This window comes from Protopterus annectens, chromosome 17.part0, assembly GCF_019279795.1.
Source record: "Protopterus annectens isolate FY-2018-M chromosome 17.part0, PAN1.0, whole genome shotgun sequence".
NCBI lineage: Eukaryota > Metazoa > Chordata > Ceratodontiformes > Protopteridae > Protopterus > Protopterus annectens.
Window position 1 is genome coordinate 699,415,670 of NC_056751.1, and position 27,029 is coordinate 699,442,698.

Here is a 27,029-nt window from a genome sequence, read left to right on the forward strand (position 1 = left end):
TTTTGTTTCAAAGCATGGAGAGTCTCTGTGACAGGAATCTATCCCTCCAGCATGTTCTATTTATTGTTGTGGCAAGGTTTAGCTCACTAGAGCATGTGGCTCACAGTGACTTGGACTTCTTTAGGTGGAGCATGTCCATCAATTCTGAATTGGGCATGGCTTTGTAAGTCAGGCAGAGATCACCTCTGAGTAAGCGATATGCCACTGAGTACAGCCGGAGTTTTTTCAGTCAGGCTGCATAGGACATATGTTTGAGGCCAATAATCCTCTTGGTGAGGTGCTTTTGTGGTCTTTCAAGCTGTTGGAAGTGTCTTGTGAGGTACATCCTAAATGGGGCATTATACTCTATGATGGGTCTGATGAGTGACGAGTAGAGGGGCACTATAACTTCTTTATTTCTAGATGTGAACCCCTTAGTAATCAGATGGGCCACATAGAAGGATTTCCTAACTACTTTGGCAATATGATTGTCAAAGGAGAGATTACTATCAACCTGGGTCCCCAGATCTCTTATTACCTCTTCTGTATTAAGGGGGCTGCCACCTATGTGGTAATTCTTGGGTGTTTTGTTTTTCCCAGATGGGATGACTATGCATTTTTTGGCATTTAGCTTGAGGCCATGACTTTGACACCAGGTGTCTGTCTCAGTAAGGCCTTTTTGGAGGATATCCGTGTCAGCCGGAGAGTCAATTATGGCTCCCAGTTTGCAGTCATCGGCGAACTTGGTTAGCCATAGTCCTCCTGTGTTTGCCTGTACATCTGAGAAATATATGCCGAACAGTAGGGATCCCAGAACCGAGCCTTGCGGGACACCACTTGTGACTGGTTTAGAGTCAGACCTGGAGCCTGCTATTCTTACCATGTGAGTTCTGTCTATAAGCCAGTTGGCAACCCATCTTGTGACGTAGGAGTTTATGCTCAGGCTGGTGAGTTTTTCTGTAATACCCGAGTGAGGAATGGTGTTGAATGCCTTGGCGAGATCAAGGTAGGCTGTGTGAACCACCTTTCCCTCATCTATGGCCTTGGTAACTGTCTCGAAGAAGTCAACCAGGTTTAGTAGGCATGATCTGCCCTTAACAAAGCCGAACTGGGTCGGTCTTTGTTATATATTCTAAACAACAAGCTTGTCTATGTTTCTTCTGCTCTTAATAGGGTTGATAAAATATTGGGTTTTCATTGATCCATGTGATTTTGCATTATTTGAGAGTAATGTCTTGAAATATGAATGAACCTATAGAGGAAATGAGGTGAACAAAGTTCCTGCATGGGACTAGCAGGTATTGGGAAGAGGTGGTGGTAGTCTGATGCTTGTTACTGAAAAAAGTAATTTTCAATTAACTAATTTGACAGGTTTGTGTAAGACAACTCATAATACCATCAGTGTATCATATTTAGGACTATATTCAGAATGTATAAGGAACTGTCTGAATATAAATTGTAGGTTGCATACATAAAACAGAATCTATAAGGAGCTGTCTAAATATAATTTGTAAGTTACATACATAATACATACAATGGTGGTTATGTTTTGCGAGGAATTAAGTGTTTTGGGGATGTAGCTAGGATCTATGTTTACTGCTGTATATACTCTTAAGCTATGATATACCTTTAGTTATGCTATAACATGAAATCCTGCTACTTATCAATTTCTTGTAAGTTTGCCAATGTGGTTTGATGTCCTTCTGTATCACTGTTGTAGTATTCTTTACACGTGGGATATCCTGCCAAGAACAGTCAAACGTCTGTCCAGCATACCAAAGCCTTTGGACCTTATAGGTGTAGAGATGCAGAATCCTCAGAACTTCTTTGTTGCCAATCTGAAAGCTACCTCTGCATTTGGTCTGTATGCCATTCACTGTGTTGGTTTATCTACCAAGCCTTCCAACAATGAGTTCCTGGTTGGGGTTGCTTCCTTTCTTTTTTTTCTCCTTGGAGTTTCTTTTCATGTCATCCATGAAGGGAAATGTGAGTGTGGGAAGCAAATTCTCCATAAAGACAGACACAAGAAGTGCCCTTTTTGTTTAGGTGCTACAGGCGACCATAAACAGTGTGAGATTTGTCAAGCATTTGTCCCTAAGACACTCCATAGTCATCTGCCGTGCCTCTATTTATTTTGAAAACCACCATCTGAAGCTTTTGGCTCAGTGTACCATAGCTGAAACTGCCCGGCATGTGGTTCAGCCCCCACTTAAGGAAAAAAAGCCAAAAAGGCATGTACTGATCTTGCTGCCGTCCAGCCTCCACTGGACATGTCCATTGGGGTGGATGAGAAACCCGAGGACCATCCGGTGCCAATGTCAGTTCCTTCTGCTGCAACCCAGTTATAGGCCGACATGGAGCTCTCTATTTGCATGTCTCATGAGTAGTGGAAGAACCCTGGCTGATCATATCTGAAGGCCTAGGGGGATTCCCCAAATATTAGTTAGGGAAGAGGTGCTTGGTACATTCATTGAATGTAGGCAGGAATTTGAACTTCCTAGATTTGTTAAAGCAGATGTTTCTTTAAAAATTGAAACAAAACCCAAACATGTGGCTAAGGATCCTCAAAGAGTGGCAGGACTTTACTCAGTGGTTGTTCAATTCCCTTATGGCCCTGAAACCCCCACAAAGCTTGTCCGCTTTTTGCTCCTTGGTCTTCCACTCACTCTAAAAGGCCTAGGAATTCTGATTCTTCTAATGAAGAGTTGTATTCTGGTGAAGTCTGTGAAGACCCTCCACTGGATCAGTATTCAAGGAACCTCAGTGTTCACCACTGGCAACAGTAGGGGACGTTCACTGAGAGGATGACAAGTACACACATAGTAGTTCCAGATGCAGCCCTCTGCATCAAGTGCAGTTTCCCTTAAGAGCATACAGGGACCACAGTCAGTCCAGGGCTGGTTTCTCTCTGTTTCTCCAGATCCCCAGTAAGACTCCCCACTGGCACAAGCTATAGAGTTGAGATCTCAGCTGAGTGACCAAGCCAAGACCTCCAGCACCCTCTCTGTCCAACCGGTGTTTCATGTCCCTGCCAAAGTAGCTGACACACACAGACACACACACACACACACACACACACACACACACACACACACACACACACACACACACACACACACACACACACACACACGCACACACACACTTTGAGGTTTGATTTACACACACACACCTGGGAAAGGCTGGCACAGGTTTACTAGCTGTGCCCCCTTCTGCTCAGACTATAATGTAGTTCTCACTGCCACCAGTCAACTCCTTATCAGCTACTTTAAGGCCCTTAAAAAAGGGTGTCCAGTCTTACTTTGTAATATTAATATTAACACAAATGGTAGTTTGATCAAGAGCAAGGTTATTAGGAGTGGCCACACAGTGTCACCAAATAAATATGTAAGTACTCTCAGAACTTAAATATCTCTGTACAGATCAGCCACAATGAAAGTTTTAAATATATTTAATAATAAAAGAACAAGACAATACTAAATATATATTCACAGTGACATCAGAGTTTCAAACCACAGCAAATATGTAAAACAACATTGCAGGACAGTCTCAAATAAATAAAGAAAAATATCTAAACTAAGCTTCACTATATTCCTGACTAAATGTAAGAGAATTATACTATAACCTAAGAACTTACTAGGCAAATGTGTCATGAATGGTTCTCGTCAAGTCCAAGACTGAATACAGAATGCTCTATCTCACTGAGATACTTCTCAAATTAATATCTAAAATATTACTGCTGGGATAGCTTGAAGAATTACATCATTTCTAATCATCTGACTCCTAGTTCCCAGGCCAAAACCTCCATTGCTAGAAACTGTCAGCATTTAGCATCTACCTGTAAAAGTATACAGACAAGGGTTTTTCCTCAGATTTTTGGCAGATGTGGGAAGTCATAAAACAATTGCATTTCTTCATGCTTTCAAGACTACTAATTAGTTCACCCTAAAGACAATACAGAAAGCTTCCTAGCACAGACGTTATGTCTCTTGCTGCATTGAGAACTGAAAAATACCATCTTCTATGGCCTAGCCTATAAAGTAATTTAATTTCAGATATTTTTCCAAAGTATGCTGGACTGAGCATACTCATACCTCCTATATTCCAGTTTCCACTGTTAACATATGTACATTTAAACAGTCACAATAGTGCATGTCATTGAATCTCACACTGACACAAATGTTCTCCAGGAGGGGTTGACACAGACGAACAACTGGTGTCAGAGTCATGGACTAAAACTAAATGCCAAGAAATGTATAATAGTATCCTTTGAGATGTCATCCATCCCTGGTAACTATCACATTGACAACACACCCCTTAGAGCTGACCCAGTAGTCAGGGACTTAGGGACACACATAGATAGTAATCTAGCCATTGATCATCATGTGTCTACAGTGGTGAGGAAATCATTCTATGTTGCGCAAATTATAAAACAAAGGTATGACATCTAAGTCCAAGGAAGTCATTGTTCCACTGTATTAATCATTCATCAGACCTATTATTGAGTACAATGCCCCCTTTGGTATGTACCTAACTGGGCATATCCAACAACTGGAATGTCCACAGAAGTTCCTCACTAAAAGAATACAGGGAGTAAGTAAAATGTCCTATGCAGACCACCTCAAGGCCCTATCCCTGTATTCTGTCTCCTACAGGCTTTTGAGGGGAGATCTATGCCTGGCATACAGGGCATTGTCAGACCCCACACTGATGGACCTCCTGCATACCACAAAACAAACAGTACAATAATTACTTGTTTTAAAGACTTAAACCTTGCCTGTGATATAAATAGGACCCACTGGACAGATAGGTATGTATCCCAGAGACTGCCCCATCTATGGAACAGACTCCCTATCCATGTGAAGCACAGTTCCTCCCTAATCCAATTCAAGTGTAACTTGGACAATTGGATGGGAAACCAGAAATTCATCCCTGGTTTGGCACCCATGTTTCTGATGCAAACAGGTAACCTGTAAATGGTTCATCTCCCAGGCCCATGCTTACACTTATCAAGGGTATCAGAACTTGTCAGAGATTTGGGATGCATGGCTAGGCTTAAAAAGGCCCTTGTGGTTGTTAACCTAGTAAACACCTATGAACCTATGTACACCTCTGTTCTCTTCCAGCAGGGCACACTGTGGCTACATTTTAAACACAGTACTCTGCAAATACCTTTTCAACACACGTCTGTACAAGCAGTTTGATAAATACATGACATACAGTTCTAATACATTTATAACACAAGCATCTTATAGAAATCATTTCACTATTCGCCAATGAGATACATTAATTCACAAAATTACAGCTAGCTGTGCTGGCAGTATCGCCTTTCATCACAAAGTCATTTGCATATTTCTCCCAGATCCACTCTTCTCTCATCTTGGGATCTGATATAGAAGATTCAGTACCCCCTGACTGTCCTTTTGAAAAATTATATTCTGGAGCTATAGTGGTCCACATGATGGAACACTTTAAGTGAGATCATTCCCAGGTTTTTGAATCATGAACTCTTGCAGATGGACTCACCCAGACCTTCTGCAGTCCCTCCTGTTTTACCTTATCATTTGGATACATTTTCAACAGCTTCTCAGACTCCTGACTGTCAACTTTCAGCCCCTAAGAAGCGAGATAGATTTAATAAAGTCCCTGAGGTTCATACATATTTGTACAAAAATCTTTCATCTGATCTAGCTGTTTCCATGTCCACAGATAAGTCATACAAAGTGCTTTCCTCTTCCAAGCTTTTATCTTCTGATAAGGACAGCCATGCTATGGAGAGGCATAGGTAAAAAGTGTGTACTTCTGCTGCTTTGGCCTTTAGGGCCATTAATAACTAGACCCCACATGACTAGATATGTCCTGGCTTTCTCTTCCAGCGTGACGTGGTTTTGACTGATATGCCTGATTTGGACAGTATGATTTCTTCCTTTCTGTTTTGAGTTCTGCCTCTCAGGTGGCTCACCATTCCACTAAATGCAGTTATGATGCTGCTGATGCCCCTTCTACAGCAGCTACATCTGGCTCTGTCATGAGGAGATACTCTTTGTTGTGCCTTCAAACCCCACCTGAAGATATTACACCCAAACTTTTAGATTCTTCCTTAGACAACCAGAATCTCTTTGATACTGCTGCTGCAGAATTGTTAACTCTTCAGGGTAAGGTTATACAGTACCTGAAGAAAGTCTGTGTTCCCCTGTCCCCAAGTTCCAAAGTTATTATCCATCTAAACCCTGTTTTGTCCATAGGCACCCTAGACATCTGCTAGGAACAAGAGGGTTCCTAAACAAACATTCTCAGACAAGCGCACTCTGAGTTCTTGGGGCCAAAAACCTTCTTTTCCTGATACATCTGCCTCTGTCTGACATCCACCCTCCCATCTCATCTTCCAGATTCCTGTGTTCCTCAGGCTGACTTTTTCTTTTCCTGTTTGGCAACAGGTAACCATAGATGCCTAGGTACTCTCAATTATGCAGAATGGTTATTTTATGACTTGGAAGTCCCTTCCTCCATTCTCCGGTCTTCTTCAGCCTCCTCCTAGCCAGATCCTTCATTTTCCTCTGGTTCTTGGGGGATTTGTGGAACAAGAATCCATCCAACCTGTCCCCTTGTCTCTGCGGGGGATAGTTTTTTATTCCAGAATGGTTATGGTTATCAGGAAGGAGGGATCGTGGAGGCCCATTCTAGACTTGTCCTTTCTCAACACCTTTCTCAGGGTCCCTTCTTTCAGGATGTTGTCTCTTCAGACGCTTTTCCATCTGTTGCTTCTTCAAGCCTTTCTGGTATTTCTGGATTTAAAAGACACTTAACTCCATATTGTTCTTCATGCTCTCTTCAAAAAGTTTTTTGCATTTCTGTGTTTCTTCCTATCATTATCAGTTCTCTGCTATGCTTTTTAGACTTTTTACTCTCCAAGGGTCTTTACTATATGTCTGGCACCGGTGGCAGCCTTCTGCTGACTTCAGGGAATTCAAATATTTACTTATTTAGATGACCTTTTAATCCAAGGCCCCCTCTTAGCAGCTTCTGCTTCAGAATCTCCACTTCACTCTGCTTAACTTCTGTGCAGTGTGGACTTCGCTATCAATCTCAAAAAGTATGTGTTGACTGCCTTTGGAGATCTTGGTGTTTTTGGGTTGCTGGATTTAGACCACTTTAGTACTGTTTTGTCTTCCACCTCCCAAGGTTCTCTCTTTGACTGCCTATTTAAAGTCTCTTCTTCTTCTTACAGTCCTTCCTGCAAGGAAATTTCTCTGAATTCTGCGGTACATGGCATCCAACATTCCCATGATTCCTTTTCCCAAACTCCACATGAGGAAATTTCAGTGGTATCTCAAGACTGTTTGGCTCAAGTACTGCAATCCTCTGGAGAATCTGGTGCTTCTCTTACCATATCTCAGTCTCGAGTTCTGCTGGTAGATTCATCAGATTTCCTGGAATCTGGGTCTGCCTTTTCAGGTTTCTCTCCCTACGTGGAAGCTGGATATTTCTGATCAAGGTTGGGGAGCCTGCTCCAACAAGCTAAAAATCCAGAGTCTTTGGTCCCCTCAACAACTAATAGACCATACCAACATCAAGGAGATGAAGGCTCTACTTCTAACTCTCCATGCTTTACACTCCCTTTGGGTTCCAGGACCTTTAAATGTTTTTTACAGACAATACTGCAGCCATGAGGGGTTAGGAGGGTGGCCTAATGGTTAAGGTGTTTGCCTTACAAACACAAGGTGCAGGGTTTGAGTCTCACAAGGGATAAATGGCTAGGCTTAAAATGGCTCGCAAGGGCAGTTAGCCTAGTACTAGTCGATAAACCTATCGATAAACGAAACCTAATGTGGTACATCAGTAAGGAAGGGGTTGCAGAATCTTACCTTCTTTGCAGGTTGGCTGTTCAGGCTTGGTATTTTGCTATCTGCCATCACTTAGTTCTTCAGGTGGTTTACATTCCTTCAGAGCACAGTCTGGTGGCAGACTCTTTGAGTAGATCCAGGACAAATCCTCAAGAATGGAGGTGTTTCTGGACATTGCACATTGGTGAGGTACTTCTTAGGTAGATCTTTTTGCCTCCCCCCTGAATAGACAACTTCCCTAGTTCTGTTCCAGAGTGCTAAGTTCTCTGGCTTGGAAAATGAACTCCATGTCTTTTCTTGGGAGAGAATGTTCCTGTATTCCTCTCCTCCCTCTTCTTTTTACTATCAAAGTCCTGCGCAAGATCATATGGGACACACCCAAAATCTTGCTGGTGATTCCCTTTTGGCCCAAACAGCACTGGTTTCCCGTATTTCATCTGGCTAGGGGGCAGTCATCACAAGTTATCTCACAGGATGGATCTTCTCACAGAAGACAAGGAATCTGTTACTCACCCTCACTTTTCCACCCTTTAATCGACACTTTGGGTGATAGGGTTTTGATTCGTTTCAGGCACTGAGTTTTTGAGGATGTTCTTCAGGTTTTTTAGAAGACCAGAAAACCCATTACTAGAAAATTATATGTGACTAAATAGAAGAGATTTTCTATCTGGTGTCATAAGCATGACCTGGACCCTTTTCCAGTGGGGTTTTATTTATTTTATTTTATTTATTTTATTTTACATTTGTTGACTGGGCTGGTCCAACTGGATATATGTCCATTTTCAGCAGAGGTCTGGGGAAAAAAGCTCAAATGATCTCAAATAATAGTTATTTTACATGACTGATTCTAAAAATACAGGTACATGTTTTAACAATTCTTTACATTTCTTTACATTTTTCTACGGTCCTTTCTTATTTGTATGAGTTGCTCAGTTCTTGTTTGGCATACTTGTCTGTTAAAGTTCATTTGTCAACCATTTCAGTTTGTCAGCTTCTGAATCCACCTTTGGCATTTATTTTTGAAGTCAAGACATTTTTTAAAAGGTGTCCTTCATATTTGACCTCCAGGAAAGCCTATTTCTCCTTCTTAATTTTTTTTTGAGAAATTGATTTTTGAGTCTGCACTCTCTTCTTCCCTGCAACATTGTACTTAGAAGACTGTAATATTTGTGGCTCTTACATCTGCCAAGAGGGTCTCTAAACTTCAAGCTGTCATGGCAGTTCCTTCTTTTTTTGTTTTTTCACAAAGACAGGCTGTCTATTCGCACAAATCCTTCTTTTATGCCCATGGTGGTTAATGATTTGTCCTTGAACCAACCCATTCATTTTTCCTCTTACTTCACTTCTCCACCAAATATTAGTGAAAGGGCTCTTCACAGCTTGAATGTACATGGACAGATATTACCTGGACAAGACAAAGCAGATCTGAACATCTGAGCAACTTTTTGTTTCCTTTCATGCTTGGAAATTGGGTTTGATGGTGTCTAAGGCCATTTCTTTTTACTATTCTTTTTGTGACAAGCATATTTCATCTTCTGTTTGTTCTCATTCTTCTTAGGCAATGGCCTTTTCTTGTGTTTTTTTTCAAGGGTCTGGATACTAGACTCATTTTTGAAGCTGCTGCTTGGTCTTTTGTTCACACTTTTACCAAACATTACAAGTTGGATGCCATTTCCAGGGCCAGGGCAGGTTTTGCCAGGGTTATCCTTCATGGGATTTTGGAGGGTTTTTCAATGCTTTCCTTTTCCCATACTTTCCAGTAGGCTTTGTACTATTCCAGGAGTAAAGGATACCACAACAATGATAATGAAGGACATAGTAAAAATTGTGAAAGATCTTACCATAACAATAGATGTCCCTCGTCTCACTGTTGCAGTATTTCTTCCCTTCCTTTTGCCCTCTGTTACTTTCTTTTGCCTTCTTTCTGGATGAGAGGGTCTTTCTTACATCCTTTTCTTCCTTCATAGGTTCATAGGTGTGCACTAGGCTAATGGCCCTGGAGTCTTTACAAGCCTAGCCCATAGAAGTGCCCTGGCATCATGCCTCCTGACGTTACTTCCCAGTGCCTCTGTCAAGTAGAGCCACTGGAGTGATCCCCAGGGTGAATTTTCTATTTCCCATCCACTCATCAAGATTTCTCTTGAAGAGGCCAGTCAGGTGCTCTGCTTGACATGTATGGGAAGTCTATTCCATAGCACGGGCAGTCTCTGGGTTATGAACCTGTCCCTTCAGCATGTTCTGTTGATTGTGGTAATGAGGTTCAGGTCTCTGGTGCGTATGGTGTGGAGGGATTGGGATTTCCTTAGATGTAACATTTCTAACAGAGCTGGGTCAGACATGGCTTTGTAAGTCAAGCAGAGATCGCCTCTTAGTAGACGATATGAGACAGAGAATAGCTGGAGTTTTTGGAGTTTGTCCTTGTAGGACATGTGTTTAAGGCCTAGGATCCTCTTTGTGAGGTACTTTTGTGGCTTTTCCAGCTATTGCATGTGTCTAGTGAGGTATATGCCAAAAGGGTATTATACTCGATGATTGGCCTAATGAGAGAAGAGTAGAGAGAGATTATGACCTCTTTCTTCCTGGATGCAAAACCCGTGGTAATGAGATGTGCCACATAGAAGGACTTTCTGACCACAGTGGCAATGTGGTGAAGAAGAGGTTGCTGTCAGCCTGTGTCCCCAGATCTCTTATAACGCCTTCACTGTTCAGTGGGCTCCCATTGATATGGTAATTAGTGGGAACTGAGTTTTTCCCAAAGAGGATAACAATGCATTTTTGACATTAAGCTTAAGGCCATGGTTTCAACACCAGTCATTGGTCTCAGTGAGGCCTTTCTGTAGGAAGTCTACATCACTTGAGGAGTTAATAATGGCTCCTAGCTTGCAGTCATCTATGAACTTGGTCAGCCAGAGTCCTCTGTGTTGTCGTGGACTTCTGAGAAGTAGATGCCAAACAGGAGAGGACCCAGGACCAATCCCTGTGGAACTCCACTTGTGACTGGTCGGTAGTCTGACTTGGAGTCCGCTACTTTCACACTGTGGGTTCTATCTGTGAGCCAATTTGCAACCCACCTAGTGATATAGGAGATGATGCCTAGTTTGGTGAGTTTATCAAGAATTCCTGAGTGGGGAATGGTATCAAAGGCCTTGGCCAGTTTGAGGTAGGCTGTATGAACTGCCTTGTCCTCATCCACAGCTCTGGTGACTGACTTAAAGAAGTCAACCAGGTTGACAAGGCTTGATCTACCTTTCACAAAACCAAATTGCTTGGGATCTAGAGTTTGGCGATTCCCTATATCCTTGTTAATTAGGTCCATGATGATGCGCTCCATAGCCTTACATATCAGACTCATCAGGCTAATGGGGTGATAATTCCCAGAGTCTGTAGTCACTCCCCCTTTATGGAGAGGGATGACTGTAGCAATGCGCCATTCGGTAGGGACAAAGCCTTAGGTGAGGCTGTGATTGAACAGGGCACACAGATGTGGAGATGTGGTGCCAGTTCACTTTGTAGTTCATGTAGAACACATCCAGGGATATTGTTGGGTCCCATGGAAGCTGTATTCTTGGACTTGGAAAATGCAGCTTTAACCTGTGCTGCAGGAATGCTGGGTGCCTGGCATTCTTCCAGCATTGTGATTGGTCCTTTAGGGGGGAGAGAGGTAAAGTTGGTACTGAGTATGTCAGCCAGTATGTTGGCAGTATCTGTTGGCTCAGTATAGGCAGTACCATTGTGCAGTAACTCAGAGCAAACCTGGGTATTGCCGTGAAGATTCTTGATATAACTATAGAAGGCTTTGTGGTTGTTTTTAGTGTCTGCCACAATTCTGCAGACACTAAAAACAAACTGGATGTACATGATATTGCCTTTCTCTGGGGTTGCTCCAATTCTCCTGGTGTTCTTCATTTCTGAGGATTAGGCATCCATATGTCACATATGTACCTTACACTTTGCAGGTAAGACATATGTCTAATGTACGATGCCAGGAAGTTGCAAAAACTTTGGTATGCTGCCTGGACGTTCAGCTGTTCTTGGCAGGATATCCTAAGAGTAAAGAATGCTGCAACAGTGAGAAGTAGGACATCTACAGTTATGGTAAGATATCACACAACTGTAGTTTCATTGTACCTTATGGACAAAATGTGACAGTGCATGATCCATTCAATCAGCCCACTAACCAACATAACAAACTAACATATAAAATTGTAGTCACATTTTAAAAGCCTCCCAACATCTTTTTACAGAGATATTGTAAAACAAGCCTTATCCTCAAAGATTGTCTGATGAGAACATAGAATAATGTAACCCATGACTGGATTTTCCCTGAAATTTTATTATAGTAATATAGAACTGAACTGTGTGTATCTTCACTAGTCTGCTCATTTCAGTTTTCTGATCCATTACTGCATTATGTATCTGATTTACATACCTTCTCCGGTGGTCAGCTGTGGTCCTACATGTGCTCATTTCATGCATTACTGCACTGCAGCACTGTTTTACCACATTGTCTGCAGTGATGCTATGGTCTCACTTGTGCTTTTTTCATGCATTATTGCAGTGCAGCACTGTTTTTCACTTCCTGCAGTGATGCTGTGGTCCCACCTGTGCTCATTTCATACATTATTGCACTGCAGCACTGTTTTACCACATTGCTTCCAGTGATGCTGTGGTCCCACATGTGCTCATGTCATGCATTATTGCACTGCAGCACTGTTTTTTACACTGCTTGCAGTGATGCTGTGGTCCAACCTGTGCTCATTTCATACATTACTGCACTGCAGCACTATTTTACCACACTGTCTGCAGTGATGCTGGGGTCCCACATGTGCTCATTTAATGCATTACTACACTGCACTACTGTTTTACCACACTGCTTGCAGTGATGCTGTGGTCCCACATGTGCTCGTTACATGCTTTACTATACTGCAGCACTGGTTTCATATTCCCTGCAGTGATGCTGTGATCCCACATGTGCTCATTTCATGCATTACTGCACTGCAGCACTGTTTTGCTACACTGCCTGCTAGTGATGCTGTGGTCCCACTTGTGCTCATTTCATGCATTACTACACTGCACTACTGTTTTACCACACTGCTTGCAGTGATGCTGTGGTCCCACGTGTGCTCGTTACATGCTTTACTATACTGCAGCACTGGTTTCATATTCCCTGCAGTGATGCTGTGATCCCACATGTGCTCATTTCATGCATTACTGCACTGCAGCACTGTTTTGCTACACTGCCTGCTAGTGATGCTGTGGTCCCACTTGTGCTCATTTCATGCATTACTACACTGCAGCACTGGTTTCACACTGCCTGCAGTGATGCTGGGTTCCCTTGTGTGCTCATTCCATGCATTACTGTACTGCAGCACTGGTTTCATACTCCCTGCAGTGATGCTGTGATCCCACATGTGCTCCTTTCATGCATTATTGCACTGCAGCACTGTTTTACTACACTGCCTGCAGTGATGCTGTGGTCCCACGTGTGCTCATTTCATGCATTACTGCACTGCAGCACTGGTTTCACACTGCCTGCAGTGATGCTGGGTTCTCTTGTGTGCTCATTCCATGCATTGCTGCACTGCAGCACTGTTTTACCACATTGCCTGCAGTGAATACGCTCATCCCTTGATCCTGAATAAAACTAAACAGCATCATCCGCTATGACTCTCTCCTCTACTGCACTTTTTCAATGCCAGTTTGTTAATCAGATAAACCCATTTGGTTGAAATGTTTTTTTTTTTAAACTGAGAGACAGGAATACTGTTAAACAACTTACTTTCATAAAGTTAAACAGATTGCAGGTAGGAAATGATAGAACTGAACACTAGAGTGCATTCCCTTAATCCTCTGAGCTATGTCACCTCACAGCTCCTAGTACTATATGCCAAAGAAACTGCCCAGTGATGTATCCCCAGTGTAACTTTGCCCTGTTAAGGCAAGGTGGCTTTATGTCCTGGTGTAATTTCCAGAGTATTTCTCTTTTCAGTCTAGCAACAACCACTGTCTTCACATGGCATTCTGCAGCTGAAAACTCTGAAAAAGGGATGGATAATCAATTACAAAAATTATCTTCTGTTTTTTCTTCCTTTGTAGGTAAACCCATGGGGTACATTCATGGGGACATGGGACATGCCTTTGAAGATCCCACCATCACGAGTAAACTATACTGCCCGCTCTGCTGATTCAGCAGAACGCCTGAGATGCTGGATTCATGACTCACCTCTGAATTCTGCTAGCAATGGACCATGTCTTGAAAGCAAAGAGGTAAGAAAGTAAAGAGACAAATGAGTATGTGTAATCAGTCAGTATTTACTTATATCAAATAGTCATATGTTGAAATAATACAGAGAATACAAACTTCAGATTCATTTACTTGATAAAACAGAAGCTAACAAATGATTCATGCGATAGTTACTTTGTAGTTCAACACCTGATTTATTATGAAATGCCTGAATACTCAAAGGATGAAACTGAAATTCCAAATAATGATTTACTGATTGATGTTTCCCCTCTTTGCAAGGTATGGTGACCCCTGGGCTGATTATAGTAAGTAGGCAGGTGCAGGATATGTACCCTCTAAATGGGAAGTGGGAGATTTTGCCCCACACCTCAAAAAAAAAAAAAGAAAATTGCCATTTGGGATTATAATTTTATCTTTTTCATTTTCACATTTGTTGTTTTTAGCCAGGTATCCTACAGCAGAGTTATATAATTACTCAATGAAAAGAAAAAAAATACAAAGTCATGTTTTACTGGAAGAAAATTCCAGCTGAATTACTAAATATTTCAGAATATGGGTATACAGTCATACCTACCTTTCTAGTACAAGCTTAAATCCAAGTGGAAGCCTCATACCTCTGAGTATATTTGATATACTTGGCTTCAGGGAGCTTCTGAGCATCACATCACATGCATTGCCTTCTGAAAAGCAAATGAATATGTATTTATTTGTGTGTGTGTGTGTGTGTGTGTGTGTGTGTGTGTGTGTGTGTGTGTGTGTGTGTGTGTGTGTGTGTGTGAGCATGTGTGTGAGCATGTGTGTGCAGGTGGAGGGCGATTTCAAGTAACTCAGAACATTAACGTTTATTTAGGACTCAGGATATGTATAACTTTGAGTCCATGTGCACAACTCAGAATGAGCATGTTTGCTTAATGAGCAAATCTGATACATCACACATATCTCAGGGAAGGCACAGTAGTGTTCAGGAGTGTGTTTGCCTCAGAGTGCATGGATGGATGTTTGCTTGACTGAGGATGTGTGCACTCAAAACAGAATGTGTATAGCTCAGTGAGTCAGTACATATCTGGAAATGTGTGTGCTTCAACCAATGTGGAATCTTCAGTGTCTGAACAAACCTTTGGTTAGTAAAGAACTTTGATATGCCTGTACTACATAGGGTTTTCTCCTCTTACATTATGAAAATGCATCAGGAAGTGAATGCCCCAAGGTAACTGAAGTAAATATTGTGGGAAGAAATATCCAGGGAATTGTTATGGCTAGGCTTGTATAGGCCCTAGGGCCGATAGCCTAGTACCAACCTATGAACCTATAAGAGTATTCAAGTCTCACAGAGTTCACAGAACTCAGAGTCTTTTTTTCCTCTGTTCTTCCTCTGATTATTGAGCTTATTTGCCCAGCCACCCTGTCAGCTGTTCAAACCCCTTTGGCAAGACTCTTGGTGGCAAAAGCCAGCTGCAACAGGAGAAGAACCGTAATCCACAAGGTGGAATGCTTTTTTTTTTCTTTGTTTTTTTTTTATCTTTAAGCCCTAACTTCCTTACACGTGCTTTTTTGTGTCCAAGGGGTTTGGTATACAGTGAGCCTTTCCAATGCATGACCATGCCCCCATGTGACATGATCAACTGGAGCTGCACTTGTTGAAGGCAGCACCTCCATGCGATCCCCAGTCTACACCAGAGATTCTACAATGGAGAATGTGTCACTCCATACAGAGCACATACCCTTTGCCTTGCAGAGAATTTTGCAGGCTAAGAATCATGATTCCTGTCCTCCCCCATGCCACCTCTAGCAGGTGGTTGAGTCAGGGCTTCTTCCCTTTATGTCAACAGAGCTAGCCTTCAAAGACCTCAAGAGTCTAAGAACATCTTACATTCTCTGAATGCGTCACAACATGTGCACACTTCATCAAACATCTGTGCACATCACAGGAGAATCTGTGTGCCTCAGGTTTTTGCATGGCTTTGTTTTCAGAATCAGTGTTCATCTGGGTATATGCAAGACATTATGATCTGGAATTTCTTCAAGGTACCTGCAGACCTTCTTCTGGAAAAAGTCATGCTTATTGTCATTTGAAGCTTAAAATGGATGATCTGTTACTAAAATATGCATACATTACAGTATATACATATTCTTGGAACTGTAAGTGTCTCACGACATGTGACAAAGTTTAGTAGCTTTGTGCTGCTCAGCATTTCTCAAAGCAAACTGCATGCAGACCTGGAGTATGCACACCTTTGCATTAGCAAGGAGAAGGTAAGGACAGCTATGAAGAGGATGAAGAATGGAAAAGATGTTGGTCCAGATGACATACTTGTGGAAGCATGGAGGTGTTTAGGAGAGATGGCAGTGGAGTTTTTAACCAGATTGTTTAATGAAGTCTTGAAAAGTGAGAGGATGCCTGAGGAGTGGAGAAGTGTTTTGGTACCTATTTTTAAGAATAATGGTGATGTACAGAGCTGTAGTAACTACAGAGGGATAAAATTGATCAGCCACAGCTTGAAGTTATGGGAAAGAGTAGTGGAAGCTAGGCTAAGAAGGGAGGTAATGATTAGTGAGCAGCGGTATGGTTTCATGCCAGGAAAGAGCACTAAAGATGTTATGTTTGCTCTGATGGTGTTGATTGAGAAGTATAGAGAAGGTCAGAAGGAGCTGTATTGTGTCTTTGTGAACTTAGATAAAGCATATGACAGGGTGCCTAGAGAGGAGATATGGTATTGTATGAGGAAGTTAGGAGTGACGAAGAAGTATGTAAGAGTGGTACAGGATATGTACTAGGGTAGTGTGACAGTGGTGAGGTCTGTGATAGGAGTGATGGATGCATTTAGGGTGGAGGTGGGATTACATCAAGGATCAGCTTTGAGCCCTTTCTTATTTTCAGTGGTGATGGACATGTTAACAGACGACATCAGACAGGAGTGTTTGCAGATGACATTGTGATCTGTAGTAAGAGTAAGGAACAGGATGAGGAGACCCTGGAGAGGTGGAGATATGTTCTAGAGAGGAGTGAAATGAAGGTCGGCAGAACTAAGACAGAATATATGTATGTGAATGAGAGGAAGGATGGAGGAATGGTGACGATGCAGGGAGTAGAGTTGGCGAAGGTGAATGAGTTTAAATACTTGGGGTCAACATTTCAGAGTATTGGTGAGTGTGGAAGAGAGGTGAAGAAGAGAGTATAGGCAGGGTGAAGTGGGTGGAGAAGAGTGTTAGGAGTGATTTTTGACAGATGGGTACCAGTAAGAGTGAAAGGGAAGGTCTACAAGAGGGTAGTGAGACCAGCTATGTTATAGGGGTTGGGGATGGTGGCACTGACAAAAAGGTAGGAATCAGAGCTGGAGGTGGCAGAGTTAAAGATGTTAAGATTTGCATTGGGTGTGATGAGGATGGACAGGATTAGGAATCGGTATATTAGAGGGTTCAGGTTGGACAGTTTGGAGACAAAGCCAGAGAGGCGATATTGCATTGATTTGGACATGTGCTGAGGAGGGATGCTGGGTATATTGGGAAAGAGATGCTACGAATGGAGTTGCCAGGTAAGATAAAGTTTATAGATGTGGTGAGAGAGGACATGCAGGTGGGTGGTGTGACAGAGCAAGATGCAGAGGACAGGAAGAAATGGAAACAGATGGTCCACTGTGGTGTCCCCTAATGGGAACAGCCGAAAGAAGAAGATTGCTAAAGTGTTGCATGCATTGTAGTATGCATGCATCAGGTTTCAGAAATGTATACATTTCAATATGCCTGTGTAGCTGTCAGTGTAAGTATCCTCCCTGTCAAGAGATATTTTTGTTATACTCTACTTATATGCTGTGCTGCTATACTCACATATCATGAAAATGCAAAAGTCACACAGTATTTGCACCCTCCTATTAGAGAAAAGAGAGAGAGAGAGAGAGAGTGAGAGTACATGCATCAAAACAGGTGGTATGCACATAGATGTATGTCTATGTCAGATGTGTGCTTGTGTCCATCTTTCCTGGTTTGGGTGGAACTGCTTGAAAGCTGCGTGACTGAAACTATTTGTGGAGGGGGATAAGTTCTGCACCAGGCAGACAACCTATATATGCGACATTCATTCATGGAGGACATGTGAGCTTCCTAAGTAAATAATACAATATACTACTGGAGACTTCCCCTGTCAGAAATGTGATATCCTGTATTGTGACCTGAGAGTTTAAAAATTAAACTGCAATTCCTTGAAAAAAAGAAGAAACCCTGTGTTACACTGTCGCTGAGTTGTAGCTCCCACATCCCCAATATTAAGATATATACTAACTCAGAGATTTATGTATGACTGAAGAAGAGAGAATACTAGGAGATACCACAGATCATTTTTCATCAGTCTAGTCTAACAGTTGGGTACCAAATGTTCCTTGGAACCAGTCAAGGCCATTAGCTAGTTTTCCAGTGTCTCACACTCCTCTAAATCTTTCCATAATCTTCTGTGAGCCTTCCTTCAGATCTCATTTGCTGACGTTGTGAATAGATCCTGGTCATTAGCTGTCAACTAAGTGCTCACTATTTTTTGACTATTAACAAATATTTCATAGCTTTTGTATCTCTACTATTAACATTAATACATTAGTGTTACATTTGTCCCTTTAGGTAGTTAATTAGATTTTCTAGTTTTCTTCTTTTAATGCCTCACCTTCTCAGTGCCAGGCAGTTGCATAGCTTCACTTCACTTCTAATGTAAAAAAAAAAAATCTATCTATCTATCTATATATGTGTGTGTGTGTGTAGTTATTATTAATTAATTAATTTATTTATTTTACATTTGTTGACCGGGTTTGTCCGACTGAGCTAAGTAGCCCTTTTTCAGCAGAGGCCCGGGGAGAAAAGCTCCACATGTTCTACAGATTATTATTTATAAAAATAAGTAAAGAATCAACAACTGGTTTACAGAAAACATTCAAATCAACATATGCATGAAAAACAAGGATTTACTACAGTAAACTAATCATCATATTTATATATGGGTCTATGTTATAATAACAAAACATCAATACCTCGAACATTAAAATATCAAGACAAAATACAGGAAATGTGAAAATCATGAACAATGATAATGTCGAACCACATATCATCGAATACGATAACACTGAATGTAAGCAGTGCAGCATACGTGGGTTGTGCGTCTGTGTTACACATTGGTGTATTCTGCACTACTTACCTTCAATATTTTATGGTTCCATGTTATCATCGTTCATGATTTTCATGTTTTCTTTATTTCATGTTAATATTTTAATGTTCAAGGTACTGAAGTTTTTTATAATAATATAGACCCATATATATATATATATATATATATATATATATATATATATATATATATATATTCAAACTGTTTTATTTATTTTATTTATTTATTTTACATTTGTTGACGGCTAGGCTAGCTGGAGAAATTTCCATTTTCAGTAGCCGGGAGAAAAGCTCCACAGAGTGAGATACATACAGAAAATCTATCAAACCAAAATAAAATAATGATAACAATAACAATCATAATATTGGAGTTAGTAATAGGGTTTGCAATAACAAAAATAAAGACTAGTAAACCCTTCAATGTAAAGTACTACTACAGGGGTTAATTCCTATGACACACAATACTATCTGCATGACATTATAGAAATTGAGAAAGAGAAGGAAGAAAAAGAGAACTTAATAGATATAGTCAAAAGGAAAGTATGTAAGGAAAGTAAAGTGAAAGAAAGTAAGGAAGCGATAGAGATTAACTGTGGAGAAAAGCAAAACAACAGTGGGGAAGAAGAGTAAGACAAATAGGGAGTAGTGAATGAAGGAGTAAGGGAGATAGTTATATTTAATTAGTAATAGTAAATTAGCTAGTCAGGTTTACTACATGAACAAAGCCAGTGATTTTGGAAATGCAGTTTAATATTTTGTTTGAAAAGAGGCAATGATGTAATCTTTGTTATGTTAGTAGGTAACAAATTCCATTTTGTCCCAACAGCATTGGTAAAAAGAGCGTCACCAGCATTATTATTTGATTTTATAGAACTTGTCAGAAGTTTACTGGAGGAGCGGAGAGAGTTGAGATTTTATAGGGGATTATGAGTTGTGAGAGTATTGGGGTATTATTAGGTTGGTATAAGATTTTGTGGGCAATGCAGAGTTGATGGATTATCAGATAGTTCTGAAACTCAGGCCAGCCTAAAAGTTTTAAGTTTAGACAATGATGTGTTTTATAGGGGTTGCGGTATAGCAAAGCGGGCAATGTTATTATAGCAGGTTGCCAGTTTGTAAAGGCTTGTTTTTGAGATTGGTGAAGATAGGTGAAGCATACAGAAGAGTAGAAATAAGATGGGAGTGAGCGATCCTTGTTCTAGTTGAAGGTGTGAGAAAAGGTCTAATTCGATATAGGGATCCTATCTTTCTGTTAACTAGTTTTATGGAGTTGTTAATGTGTAGATCAAATGAGAGATTATTGTCTATTGTAATACCTAACAATTTAGTTGATGTGTCAGGTGAGATGACAGTGGCTGTTGGAGGAGATAGAGAAGTGTAAGGAGAGGTCCTGGATGTGGGGGGTAAAAGAAGAAGTTTGGTTTTCTTTGCATTTAGTAAGAGGAAACGACTAGAGAACCATGTTTCTACGGTATTGAACACTGTTTGGGTGAGAGAGATAAGTTCAGTGGTAGAAGATGCTGAGCAGATGAGCGTAGAGTCGTCAGCGTATTGAATGCAGGTTGCTTGAGGGATTATTGTTTGAAGATCATTAATGAAGAGGGAGAAGAGAAGTGGTCCAAGGATAGAGCCTTGTGGAACACCAATGGAAACAGGCAAGAGAGAAGAGGTGTGGTTATCCCAGAGAACAGCTTGTTTTCTATCTGTGAGATAAGATTTAAACCATGTGATGGTTGGGGTATCGAATGAGAGGGATTCAAGAGTGTTAAGTAACAAGGGGTGGTTTACTACTTTATAATGTTTTTTTCTGCTGCTGTTGTGGATAAGATGTTCAAAACATTTCCAAGCATGGGCATAAGCTCCCACCTTAGGATGCAAATGACCTGAGCATCTAAACGAAGCTTGCTTCATATGTAAAATGCTTGGTTCACAGTTCTTAGTGGATATAAAGAATAAATTAATAATTAAGGGTCTACTTCCCTCTGAACTACTGAAAAGGAAAGATAAGGAGAAAGACAGGAATCAGAGGAAATGCAAACTTGAAGAACAGTCTTCCTCCTCATTATCTAAAGTGACCAGATTAGACTCTTCTCCTTCAGTGGCATTGAGACAGAAATCTCCAGTCTTGGAGACCATAGTCAGTAGAAATATAACACTTCTCAAAAGAGAACTGTCCTGGACTTCCAAGATGGCTGCACACTGAGCAACAGCTTAATTTCAGCTCTCCAAGTGTGAAATCAGAAACTCGGAAAAGAGAGCCAGTGAATTTGTCTTTTTGGTAAATTTCAGTAACTGACTAATTAGTGCACTGCCTGAATGCCAACAAAAAATAAATTCAGAGAACCTGAAAGAAAATCAATTACAGAAGGTGAGGAGAAGACTCCTGCAGCTGTTCAGCAAAAATCAGTTCAAGCTCCAGCTTTGGTGCAAGCCATGACTTCTAGTTATCTAGAGAGAAAAAAAGTCAAATGTGCCCAGAGCTGATTAAAATAAATGAAACAGTGAAGGAGTATATCAACTCAAATAAATAAAGGCTGGAAAAAAATGGAAGAAACTTTAAACAGATATACAGATGAGCTAATAAAACTGCGAAAATCAGAGGTTGAAATAAAGAAAAGGCTGGCTGAATATGAGACTGCAAGAAGAGGTGTTTCAAAATATGGGAAAATTAGAGGACAGACCATGTAGGGAAAACCTGAGATTGTCTTCTGTACCACAGAAACTGGAAAGAATGGACTGTGTTAATTTTATGAAAGCACAAATAAGCAGCTGAACAGGTATTCCACAGCAGGAGTTGATTATTGAAAGGGCGCATCATGTGTGTGCCCCAGACCTGTCCACAATAAAGCAACCTAGACCTTTAATAGTAAAGATGCAATCTTACCAGCAGAAAGAGTTGATTTTGACAAAACCGTGACAGATGGACAAAGTACTAAAAAGTGGGAGACAGTAGAGTATTTTTGGACCAGGATTACTCACTGTACATCAGACAGAAGAGGAGTAAATGTATTCCAGCATTCAGAGAATGTAGAAAAGCAGGCAAAATATTCAAACTGCTGTGTCCAGCTATTTTCAGAATGTTTTTTCCTGGAGAGTCAAAATCATTCTTTGATGCAGAACATGCTAAGGAGGAAATACAAAACTTTGTCCACAAAAAGTGAGCTATCAAACAGAAGGGGATTCAGCTTCTTATTATAATGAAAATAAAGCTCATAGAGAGACTATGCCAGTGAAACCTTTTCCAGTGTTCCACAGGTAAATGCTTGAGAGACAGAAAAAAGCACAAGAGTTGAGTAGGAGAAGAAGTACATTGGAAATGATCCAGCGACTGAATTTGAGAGATGGAGATCAACAGGAAGAAAACCAGCAGCTCGGAAATTGAAGAATAAATGTGGGATTACAAAGAATTAAGAAAACCTGGAAATATTGGACTTTTTTAATTTTGTTAAACTTGCAGGGAACTGCAAAGCATATCCCCTACTTCATGTCATTAATGTTTGGAAGACCATTTAGGAGGGGAAATGAGGAAGGAAATAGTTAACTGTAAGTAAAACATAATTTTGTTATTAACACTATTTTTATAATACATGACATATAATGCATGCTATTAAATAAAGTTCATTCAGTTATTTTTCATCTGTAATAAGGATACTAAAGTAAACAGGTGACCCTATTTTTTCTTTCCTTCTTTTTTCTTGTTCAGTTTTAAGAAATGTAGGCACTGCAGACAGACACTTTAGTGGGTGTTGTATTCTGAGCACATTTTCCAAGGCATCCTTGATTAGAAGGGGCCCTTCAGCACCCTATTGAGAGAAGTATGCTGATTGGAACCTATCTGGTGAAGGATGATTGGTCTAGGGCTTGAAGTAAGCACCCTTATTGATTCCTTTGAACTTTTTTTTAAAAGTTGTTTTAAGTAATAGCTTCTGGTATTTAAGCCCTACGTTTGAGTGGGTTTCTGCTTGTTTGTGCCGCACACAGCGCCACGTGACTGTGCGCCATAGTTGGGCAGAATATTTCAACAGTTTTTTCATGCAGCTGTAGTACATTAGTGTAGTCTTCATCCTTAGTACATCTCCAGTCTAAGAAGTATTGCTAGTGAGCTGTGACCTATTAATCCAGCAGCCAAAAACCCCATCAGAAACACCCATCTACAGAGCACCTCCTAGATCAGTCCTGAAATCACCCTCTTATGATAATAGTTCTTCAGACCTAGCATTATGGGCAGTTGGGCTACCCTTTTTTCTCCTGCCAGCCTTGTTGACTTGGGTCTCCTGAAGCAGTGCAGCAACTGCCTCATGTACACTGACAACTCTTTACTAATAACTCACTCTAGTAAAGAGTACGAGAGATGTATATCTTGAATCCCTGATGTTCTTCGTGTTTCACTGTTGCAGTCATAACTGTAGGGTGCTCCTGCCGGCAGGCAGCCCGAGGTCGGCCAGAACCCCAAAGTCTGGGTCCGGCGTCGGCTGTACAAGCTAGTACCCTGACGTCAGTATGCTTTGGTACATAGCCCTCAGCCGACGCCATCTTCTCCAGTCTTTCTTGCCATGCGGTGGAAAGCAGCTCGCAAGTCGTTGGTTGGCGATTTTCGAACAGTGTATTTTGTTGTTGTCGGTCCGAAGTTCTTACTTCTCTTCTCAAAGCTAAGTACCCCGTTGGGGAATCTTTTTCTTGTTCCTCCGATGTCAGAAAAAGTTAATAATTGTATAGCGTGTGGGAAACAAATACCTCATAAAGATTTCCACTCTTACTGTCTACCTTGCTTAGGCCCTGACCACGACGTTTCTTGTTGTCGTTTCTGTGCCAGGTTCAACTCTTGTACTATAAAACGCAGGTACGATTGGGCTTTAAATTATTTTGGCAGACGCTTCAATTATAGAATGTCGTCGGACACTACCGGAATTCAAAAGAAGCGCAAAGATAAAGACAGGCCTCCGAGGTCCAAACAGGACTCGTTGCAGCTGGAGCCAGCGTCCGGTTCGGCTGTCGTCAGTGAGGTGCTTTTGCAGCCCCTGTCGTCCGCCACTTCTGAACCGATGGCCGATACGGACTCCCATGGGGAGCCATCAAGGCCCACTGTTTTAACTGCTGCAGGACCTTCGGACGTCGCTCCTTCAGATGGGTCCGGAACCGCTGTGCAGGTACCGGCTTCTGAGGGGGTTTTCAGGCCTACTCACATCACTATTTCAAAGGCAAAGGCAAAGACAAAGACTAAAGTTCCTGCTCAAGCTGCTTCTGAATCTACTCCCAGGACACAGAAGCAATTATTAAAGATGGCTGAAGATTTGCTTACAATGATTAGGGGTTCTCACCCTCCTGAGAAAAGGCCTCGACAGGATGTTACTCTGGATTCCTCTGACCAGGCTTCTGTATCTTCTGTTTCTTCCTCAGATCAGGACTATTCCTTTCCTCCTTATGAGGATTCGGATGCTGAGGACTCTTTACCCTCGGCCTCTCCGCCTGAGGATTTCTCTTTTGGGGAAACCTTGCATGAAATGAGGGAACATTTTCATTGGGAAGGACAGGAGTATTCTGCTTCCAAGAAGAGGCTTAGGGAATTTCTTCTTCTTCCTCAGCATAGGCCTTTAGCTATCCCTCCTGTTTTGGACATTGTAGATGATGCTTTTTCTGAGGCTAATTTGAATCCTGATTCCATGCCTCCTGCTCCTTCTAAGCCTGATAGATTTTATAGGGTTCCTGACTCTCATTTATTCTTATTTAAAAACCCTTCTGCGGATCCTGAAACTATTTCTCAGGGCTCTAAGGCTGCTAAGGTTGCTACTTCTAAAAATCCTATTCCCTCTGAGAAGGATTCTTGTGCTTTAGACAGGTGGGGTAAAAAGGTGTATACTTCTGCTACCCTGTCTGTAAGGGCTTTAAATTGCCAGTTTCATATGTTTAAGTATCAGCAATTTCTTTTGTCTGTTTTAAAACAAAAGCTTGCTTCCCTTCCTGCTTGTGCAGAGGATAAGGAACTTCAGGATGTCTTGCATGCTACTGAACAAGTGAACAAACATAGTTTACATTGTGGTTTTGATGCTTTGGATGCTTCTTGCAGGGCTGCAGCCTCTGGTACTGTTATCAGGAGACATGCCTGGCTTCGTGAACAAAGTTTACCTGAACAGGTTAAGGCTAAGTTATTAGATGCCCCTGTTCAACATGATGTTCTTTTGGATCCAAGGCTGAGGAAGTTATTAAAAGATGGAAGAAAAGGCAAAGTCTATGCAGACTGTAAAGATTTCTTGCAAGTTCAGCCTCCTAGATTTTCCAGGAATTGGCCTTCTAAAATTGGTCCTTTCCCATGTCTGACAGGCCTCAAAGGGGAAGATATAGACGCTCCAGAGGTCGTGGTCAAGGTCAGGCCTCTTACAGATCTAGACAATGGACTGCTTCTTCACCTAGAAGGGGAGAAGACAGATCCCAATCTCAAAGAAAGCAAACTCAATGACTCTCTTGGTTGGGCTACAGGACCCCTTCACCTGGATGCCCTCTGGGAGGAAAACTGTCTCTTTTACAGAAATTGGACTCATATTACCCAGGACAGATGGGTATTGGACGTGATTTTAAAGGGTTACAAATTCCACTTTCACACTTTGCCAAGGGCTCACGGTTGGCCAGATCTGCCAAAACATCAATGGTCAGAGGCCTTAAATCAAGTGGATGCTCTTCTGGCCATGAGAGCCATAGAGCCTGTTCCACTCTCGGAGATGGGAAAAGGTTTTTATTCAAGACCGTTTCTGGTTCCAAGAAAACAAAACTCATGGAGACCTATTCTGGACCTTTCTGTGTCAAACACCTTTTTGGAAATTCCAAAATTCAAGATGCTTACTCTACAGCAACTAATTCCAATGCTCTCTCAGGACGCCTGGATGGTGACATTGGACTTAAAGGAAGTCTACTTACACATTCCCATCAGGCAGGAACGCAGGAAATTCCTCAGGTTCAAGGCAGGTTCGAGGCACTTTCAATTCTCTGTACTGCCCTTTGGTTTATCTACTGCGCCCAGAGTCTTTACCAAGTGCCTGGCACTAGTAGTGGCTTACTGCAGACTTCAGGGGATACAGATTTACCCCTATTTGGACGACTGCCTTATTCAGGCAGACAGCAAAGATCTTCTACTTCAACATCTGGACTTTGTTCAACGTCTTCTCCTCCTACTGGGATTCTCAGTGAACACAAAAAAGTCACATTTGATCCCTTCTCAACAAATGGTATTCTTGGGAGCCCTCTTAAATACAACCTTACAAAGGGCCTTCCTCACTCCAGAAAAACAAACTCAGCTGGCTTCTACTTTCAGCACCTTAGCAACTCTATCTCAGCTCACTGCAAGGAAATTCCTGCAGGCTCTGGGCTACATGGCTTCCTGCATTCTGTTGATTCCAAACGCAAGGCTTCATATGAGAAAGCTTCAATGGTATCTGAAAAGTGTATGGTCACAGCATTACCACGATCTGGATATTCTGATTCCTCTGATCCCCTGCCTTCAGAGGGAGTTCCTCTGGTGGTCCAGGGTATGCGCTTTAAATGAAGGAAAGCCTTTTCGTCTACCTCAACCTACTCAAATCCTAACCACGGATGCCTCGGATTATGCTTGGGGAGCACACTTTCTAGACAATTGCCAGCAGGGAACCTGGACAAAGGACCATCTTCACTGGCACATCAATCTGAAGGAAATGTTGGCAGTTCAAAATGCCCTTCTAGCCTTCAAGAACCTTTTGCAGCCAGGGCCTCTGCTAATTCGCACAGACAACACCATGGTCATGTGGTACATCAACAAGCAGGGGAGTTCTCATTCGTACCCCCTTTGCAGACTA

At 41.6% G+C, this 27,029-nt stretch overlaps 1 protein-coding gene across 1 annotated transcript in view; it reads left to right on the plus strand.

Annotated features, from left to right (window-relative positions):
* The window catches only part of CFAP126 (cilia and flagella associated protein 126), a 357,444-nt gene that overhangs the window by 273,571 nt on the left and 56,844 nt on the right, over positions 1 to 27,029 (plus strand). The window contains exon 4 of the mRNA XM_044059027.1: positions 13,920 to 14,090. Within this exon, the coding sequence (XP_043914962.1) occupies positions 13,920 to 14,090 (171 nt within the window). The remainder of the gene's footprint in view (positions 1 to 13,919; positions 14,091 to 27,029) is intronic.